Source organism: Agrilus planipennis, unplaced genomic scaffold (assembly GCF_000699045.2).
Source record: "Agrilus planipennis isolate EAB-ADULT unplaced genomic scaffold, Apla_2.0 scaffold193, whole genome shotgun sequence".
Classification (NCBI taxonomy): domain Eukaryota; kingdom Metazoa; phylum Arthropoda; class Insecta; order Coleoptera; family Buprestidae; genus Agrilus; species Agrilus planipennis.
Window position 1 is genome coordinate 250799 of NW_020442456.1, and position 8672 is coordinate 259470.

An 8672-nucleotide genomic window follows, 5' to 3' on the forward strand; every position below is an offset into this window, starting at 1 on the left:
GTCTAAAATACGTTCCTAATAAAAGTGAAGCTATGCCTGTGTAGGAGTCTTATTTTATTACATTAATTGCCTTAAAAAATCTTATATTACAGTATATCAGCATAATTTTCATCAGTCCGTAGCTATCTGTCAGTCCCTAGTCGTCTAAATTTACAAAAACCTGAATTTCTCTTAAAATACTAAACAAAGTGACTGGTCCTTTTGAACATTAATTATTCTTATCGATCAGTCATAAATCACACTAATTTAAAATTGCACAGTATGTAAAAAATAGTAAAGACTAATTACATCATAGAGTTGCTCTATTTCCATGGAAGCACCCATTTGTATACCTACAGAGAGTCTCACGGTGACTACCCACTTCGATTTAAATTTTGAAAATTTATACAATAACGTTATACTCTCCTGAATTACAATATAGGCATCTATGCAACACTTCCGGTTATACCGAAGGTTGATATCAACTTCGTTATTTCAAATACAACACGTATATTATGACGGTTTTGAATTATACGTATGATTTTAGGTAGACTTTCATAAGGTTTTCCTACTTCTAAAATTTATCGTTTTCGAGATATTACTATTTTTTTTAAAGTAACAGCAGTAGGTAACGAAAAAGCATACGTATTTGACATTTATATTGTAGCGAGCACGAGTGTGTTTCGCGCCTTTCTTCATGTGCGCCGTATTTGTAAATGTGTGTATCGTACCTGCGTTCTGAAAAAGCAGTTAAACAGTTCAAAGAAAAAAAATAACTGTCCGGATGTTTCCAGAAGGTTCCCGCAAGTAAACATAAGAGTATTTAAAGGAAGAGGCGATCGCCGAGAGAAGTAGAAATAAATTGACCGTTACAGAAATGAATCCAGAAATAAATTGACAGTGATAGCAATGAAATAAATAGCGCAGTGAATAATGATATATCAACAGTAGTGTAAATAAATAGAATAATTCACAACCTATGTTTAGTAATAATTTAATAGTGTTTTTAAGTTCTTTAATAATTAGTGTAAATAAAGTAGTTTTTTGTCGTTATCAGTTTTAGAAGTTAATTTTGTTATACCCACGAACATCATAATATACAGGGTTTTAGATATTTAACCGCGAATTTGATTAATTTCAAGCAATTGTAAATCCATTTTTTTTAATGGAANTAATAGTGTTTTTAAGTTCTTTAATAATTAGTGTAAATAAAGTAGTTTTTTGTCGTTATCAGTTTTAGAAGTTAATTTTGTTATACCCACGAACATCATAATATACAGGGTTTTAGATATTTAACCGCGAATTTGATTAATTTCAAGCAATTGTAAATCCATTTTTTTTAATGGAACACCCTGTATGCACAATTTTATTCTTTTTAGAATGATACTATGATTCCCTATACTCATCTTTAAGTTTCAAATTATTTACTGTACTTTGTGAAAGCAATTAAAATCTTTTAATTTTATTTCAAAAATGGTTGCGAAATTCTTAGCAAAACAAAACAAATAATACAAGTTAATTGAGTCACTCAAACGCCCATTCTGACAGTTTAGTAATTAAATATTTTGCTTCTCAGTGTCAACTACTGAATATTATTGTTATTAAGAATGAAAATGTAAATACGTATTCAAATTAAGAAGGATTTTAAGAAATCAATTGCAATACAGTAAACCAATGATAACATTAGCAAAAAAGCAAACGAATCGTAAATAAAATTAAATAATTAACGATATTAGCTGATAATAATCAAATGTATTAGTTTGATGGTTCAAGCTATTACACACGAGTTTACCAGAAGGGAAAACAATTTCTTAAAGCTAAATGAGAGGCATACCGAACGATTAAACTAATACATTTAATTATTATCAGCTGATTTCGTTAATTCGGGTTGTTTGAAGCTAACCAAATCCGCCATTAAATATCTAATATATATACGAGAAGCTTGAGGCTTTAGCTACTTCTCCTGGGAGTATTGTTGCTCCCGTTTTTACACTGTAAAATAGGCGTGCTTTTTCGCTACCTACTGCTGTGCTACTTTTTTAAAAAATCAATATCTCGAAAATCATAAATTTTAGAGGTAGATAAGCTTTATGAAAATCTACGTAAAATCGTGAAGAAGTAAAATTTAAAACCGTCATAATATACAGGTCGTTATGAAATAATGAAGTTGATGTCAACTTAAATGCCGTTGGCTGTAGTAAAGCAAGTAAGGAAGTGATGAGAGGGAGTCTAGGAAACTCTGGGAGGTGCCCTGAGTTGTTATCAATATCAATATCAAACTCCCCAATACACTTACTACCTCCCGAGTTACGGGAGTCAAGGTGGAAAATGTATTTTTTATATTATTCACGAAGCGATGCAAGTATATAGTCTTAGTCTCTCCTCCCCCTCCCGCAGGGGTCACCACTGGGGGGATATGTATGAAACCCCCCTGGAAAAAAATTTCTTTATATCCCCCTCGAGAGTTCGGCGAAGAAATTTTCTTTTGGATAAATTTTGGGTTAAAACTGTTATATATATCTACCAGGCGACACTTCCATTATAATTCTCTGAACCTTACCTTCGGTTCGTTATTTACGTTGCCGAACAAACTGATTTCATTAGACATAAAAATACGAAATATGTAATTATATATTTCACTAAATTTTCCACAAAATACTCCGGTGTATACAACGCCACATGGGCTAACTGAGGCGTCTAGGTTAGTCAGTGGCGTCGTTTCAACTGTAGTGTATGCACACATACACAAACACAAAAAAATACATTCATACATTTTGTTAGGGCTACACTATACATGCCGGAGTTGCCTGTAACGAACGTTGCATTGAAGCGCGCTCACGGCTCAAGCGATCCCCACTACGAACTCGACTACGTGGCCGAGAAGAGGGGTCCCCCCTCTTCTCGGCCATGATTTCGTTGCATGATTTCGTTACATTGCAACTCGCATGAAGCCAACTTACCCTACCGTGCGCAAATAAGTTTCATTTCAAAAAGAAATCCATATTACGTATATCGATTTTTTAAAATTGTAGATAAAATTAAATTCTAAAAACAACTAACCGTCCTTATAAAATTCTGATGCTGCTACATCCATTCCAATATCAATCTTTCCAGTGTAACCAGCCTTGGCAATAGCTTCATTTATAAGATTAAGTGCTTCTTTATTACTTTGAATATTAGGAGCAAAACCACCTTCATCACCAACAGCTGTAGCATCTAAACCAAATTTGTTTTTTATTACATTCTTTAAGTGGTGATACACCTCAGAACCCATTTTCATAGCTTCAGTGAACGATCCGGCTCCAGTCGGAAGAATCATAAACTCCTAAAAATTTTCAACAAATTAGACTTTCAATATTTAATTCTATTACCCATAACCAATAACATACAAAGTCAATCAACTATTATCTATTCCAGGAAATTGATGTTCACTATCCTGTTCCTAAATTGACAAAATTTAGACAAACAGAAAAGAATAGTGAACTAATAAATGACAGGACTGTGGAATATAATTCGATAAATATAGCATTGAAAAAGGATAGCGCTATACGCTACTAATCTCTGCTAGATGGAATTAGGAGTTTTACTAGAATTGTGACCGATCCGCCCGATCAGATACGAACTTGTAAAATCTAGTATCGTATTTATTTAATCGAAGAATTTGATAGTCAATAGTGGCAGGACCTTTTATATTTACGTTGTGATAACAAAACAATACACAGAAATTCAGATGATAATAATTTTATTTATATATTTAGATGTATACGTTGAAATTTTGAGGGACCTGAAATAAAACATTCATTTCAAGGATTGGGAAAATCCCAACAAACCCAATTAGAATAATAAACCTTAAATAATTAATAAATGACAAAATAAACAAAGGCTGGGAAAGTGGCCGACAAGAACCATGTTCCCATTATAAGGTGGGTGATACCTGTCACTGTGGATCACTGCCTCTAATTTTTATGACAGTTCAGAACAACAAAAGTACAACATACAGGGACTCCCCCTCTCTAAACAAAAGCTCTTCAATAGAGAGCTTCGTCTTGACAAAACAGTAAATGAATAGCAAAATAAATTCTGCTTTATAACCCTACTACTCCTTCTGTCCTGATTTACCTGCCTTCTCGGTTAACTAAAATCATTCTGCTAATTTTTGGTTCAGTTCCATTCTGTCTCTATGTCCCTAACATTCGTTTATTTTAGTTTTTTTAGATCAATACGTCTCCTACATTCCCTCTTTTTCATAATTTTCAATTTAAGATTGGTCTTCATAACTCCTACGTTATGATCGATACCTATATCTGCTCCTGGATAACTCCTATGCTCCTTCACTTGATTTTTGCCTGACAAGTATGTAATCTAACTAATATCTTTGTAAATCATAATCTGGCATCTTCCACGTATAGCGCCTCCTAACGTGATGGTTGAAAAAAGTATTCGCGACGGCTAAGTTATTTTTATCGCAAAATTTTATCAGTCTATTTCCCCTATCATTTCTATTCCCTAATCTAAAAAAACCTGCTACTGCACCGTCTTTATCTTTACCTATTACTGCGTTTAAGTCTCCTACAACTATTAAGTTTTCCTGCCCTTTCACTAAACTTGACACGTCTTCTACATCTGCATAAACCGTCGCTACGTATTCATCATTGTAAGATGATGTAGGCATGTAGACCTACACTAATACCGTTTTTACCGGCTTCGAGTTTAATTTAATAATCACTATCCTATCGCTTTTTTTTGAATAACTTTCTACACTCTGTCCTGCTTTCCTACGCCATACAATTTCTTCCTCCGATCCTGTATGTATTATTCTAAAGTCTCCACTCCAGAAGTCTTCAGCTACGGACCAACGGACTCCACTAATGCCCTGTATCTAATTCTAATCTATTCATCTCAACTTTCAAATTTTCCAATTTCTCTACTTACCTCATTATCCTAACATTCCACACCCCGACTCCTGAAATATTGCATCTACCCCTAAATCAATATTTAAGAATCAAATTGCGTAATCTACACGAAGAGAAACTATTCATCTTGTAAAAATAAACCAAAATTAACTAGAACGAATATATACCTACCTAAATGGCTCAAAAAAAAAAAATGAATAACTCATTGACCAATTCTTATCAATTTTGTAACACCCTGCGGGTGGTTACAGTATCTAAGAGCATATGAATCAACAATTTTTCTTTGTTCCGCCTATAATGACGCAAGCTCATTCTTTCCTGGGATGGATAACATAAATCTCCTCTTATGCATGCGATTTGTGTCAGATTTTGTAAAACATAGCTGCCGCAAACTATATGGATATTAACTAATAAAATCTTAAAATGTTTCTTTTGTGGGGGGGGGTAAGTTAAATCGTAGCCAAGAAGACCATAAACAGGAAAAGTAACTCTCGAATTAAAAGGCGTAACATGCTTTACGTCAAATAGCCGCGCCTCCTGTTCATTTGCACCGGCGAATGGAGCCAAGCTATTAAAATGGACTACCTTCGGCTTTCCATTTGGAGTTTTCTTAATTCGGTAGATCACGTCGTTAATCCTCTTCACTATCTTATAAGGTCATTCCCAATTCTGTTGGAACTTAGGTGATAGTCCACGGCGACGACGAGAATTATACAACCAAATAAGATCTCCAGTTTGGTAACAACCTGCTGTAGCCTTGATATCGTAGTTTTCTTTAATCCTGTCAGTAGCAATCTGCAGACAAACCGACTCGTGGATATCGTTAAGCTTTCTTCGGAGGTTAATAACATAATCTTCTCCAGCCAAGTCATCTCCTCGTTTACAGCCGAAATTGAGGTAACAAGGTAGTCGTAACTCCCTTCCAAAAAGGACACTGGCAGGTGTTTGGCCAGTCGTTTCGTGAACAGATGAACGGTATGCCATTAAAAATAAAGGCAAATAGCGGTCCCAGTCCCTTTGGTGGTCAGACACTACCTTGGAGAGATATTTAATCAAGGTCCGGTTCATTCGTTCAACCATGCCGTTAGATTGTGGATGGAGTGGAGTGGTTCGGGTTTTCTTTATTCCTAGGAGCACACATATTCAACGGAATATAGCCGATTCGAAATTCCTCCCTTGGTCTGAGTGCAACTCCAAGGGCACCCCAAAATGACTTATCAACTGTTTCACCAGCTCCTCAACTATGGTTTCCGACTCCTGGTTCGGAAGGACATAGTCGTCCATATAGGCATTTATAAAAATGTTCTACATCTTTGACTACAGCCAGCATCTCTCGCCTAGTGACACAGTAGTTTCTTTCGACTTTTGGTAAGGTCTTACTAAAATAGCCGATTACCTTCTCTTGGACATTTTGTAACTGCGAAAGAACGGCTCCCATTCCCACATTGCTGGCGTCGGTGTCCAAAATGAACACTCCATTTGGCCGAGGATATACCAGTACGGGGGCTGTGATTAAAGCCTGCTTCAAAGTCTCAAATGCCGTTTGACAATCCGAATCCCAATGAAATTTGCGGTCAGTTTCGGTTAAATGTGTCAAAGGTTTGGCGATATTGGCGAATCCATAAACATAGCAACGATAATTCGTGCACAATCCCAAGAAGTTTCTTATGTCATGCTTTCACGGCCTTTATCTTCTCTGAGTCCACGGCCACGCCCTTCGCCGATACAACATGTCCCAAGTAAGAAACTTCTTTGCGGAAAAGGTAGCACTTTTTCGGAATGAGTTTCAAATTAGCCTCACGTAACCGCTGGAATACCGCTTGCAAATTCTGCAGGCGTTCATTAAAAGTGCTTCCAATCACTATGATGTCATCCAAGTATACCAAGCAGGTCTTTCCAATTCGATCACTTAAGATTTTCTCCATCAACCTTTTGACCGGCATTGTATAACCCGAAAGGCATAACTGTAAACTGCCATAGGCCCGTGCCGATCGAGAATGCGGTCTTTTCCTTGTCGGCAACATCTAAAGCAACTTACCAGTTTCCGCTCTTCAAATCGAGTGTGGAAAACATTTTCGAGCCAGAAAGCATATCCAAGGTGTCATCAATCCGTGGTAGCGGATAACTGTCTTTCTTGGTTACGTTGTTGAGCTGTCAGTAATCCACACAAAAATAGGTTGTCCCATCCTGCTTTACCAATACTACCGGTGATGTCCATGGACTTGATGATGGCTCAATTATGCCGGTCTCCTGCATTTCGTGGATTATTCGCTCTGCTTCTTCCCTCTTGGCCAAGGGCAATCCGTCTAGGTCTTTGACGAATAGGCTGCGCATTACCGGTATTGATCTTGTGTTTTACGATATTGGTCCTTCCCCTACCATTTTTGTCAGTTTCAAAGACGTCGGCATTCTGACAAAGTAGATGTTGCACTTTACATTTCTGCTCACGGGTTAGATTCCTACAATCTCTGTCAATCACTCCACTTATACAGGTACTGTTTCAGAATTTACCTGCTGTTGACGTCGAGTACTTGGGGAAGGAGTACTTTTCTTACATTGCCTCCTCGTATGACCTAGTTCGTCGCAATTCCAACATCTTAGCTTTCGAGTTTCGTACTCCAATGCACGAGCCAATACATCAGCTAGCGTCTTGGGTCGGTCAAGGTGTATTCGTTGTAGAGTGTTACTGGCCCGAAGTCCATCAGTAAATGCCTCCACTGCCAACCTTTCCATCAATTCTTCTGGAGTATTAGGATAGGCCAGTCGAGACAGGCTCGCAATATCGGCTTCGAATTCTTGTAGGGATTGCGTTGGTTTCTGCTGACGGGTTTTCAGTTGGATGTGATACACCGCTGTTAAACGAACCTCGCCGTAGCGCAACTCTAACCGTTTTACCAACTGTTCATAATCCGCCAATTCTTCGGGGGTAAGGGTGTTCAAAATGTTACATGCATCTCCACGAAGCGCAACGGTCAACGCAGTGGCTTTTTCTTCAGGCGCCCAGTTATGCGCCTTAGCAGCTGCCTCGAATTGCTTGTGGTATGTGGTCCATGTCAAACGTTGGTGGTTTTACTCGTGTTCTTGACTCTATACCGCTTCCTTAGCTGATTTGGCTGGCTTTGTTGAGTGTACGAAATGCGCCAACATCCCTTTCGATTGGTTTTATCTTTCCATTAAAAATCAATTCTTCCAGCACTTTTATCTTCTCTTCTGTTTCTTGAATATTCTTATTAAATTTTTCTTCCCATTTATTCTCCAAACTTTTAGTGTTTTCTTCCAATTTATTTTCCAAACTTTTACTGTTCTCTTCCAATTTATTTTCCAATTTTTCTAAACTTTTCATCATTTCGTCTTCGAAGAGGAACGTTTCAGGATCATGGCTTTCTCAACCCTTCCGCGAGCTGCCACTGAAGTTCCGCTTGGTTACCGCTTGTCGCTTCATCCCGTTCTTCCAATTCTCTTCTTAACTCAGCTACTTTTAATTCGTACAACTTCCTCGTCATTGAAATGTCTTTCACTCAACTCCACACCTGACACCAATTGTAATTTTCGTGGGTTTAACAAAATTAACTTCGAAGACTGATAACGACAAAAACGATTTATTTGCACTAATTATTGAAGAACCTAAAAACACTATTAAATTATAAAACTTAGATTATGAATTATTCTATTTACTTACACTACCTGTTGATATATCACTATTCACTGCGCTATTTATTTCACCGTCAATTATTACTGGATTTACTTCTGCGACGGTCAATTTATTTCTTTCTTTCTCGG

The 8672-nt window shown here is 37.1% G+C and overlaps 1 protein-coding gene across 1 annotated transcript in view; it reads right to left on the reverse strand.

Annotated features, from left to right (window-relative positions):
* The window catches only part of LOC108736777 (enolase), a 29876-nt gene that overhangs the window by 9800 nt on the left and 11404 nt on the right, over window positions 1–8672 (reverse strand). Inside the window, exon 4 of the mRNA XM_018469338.2 lies at window positions 3040–3304. Within this exon, the coding sequence (XP_018324840.1) occupies window positions 3040–3304 (265 nt within the window). The remainder of the gene's footprint in view (window positions 1–3039; window positions 3305–8672) is intronic.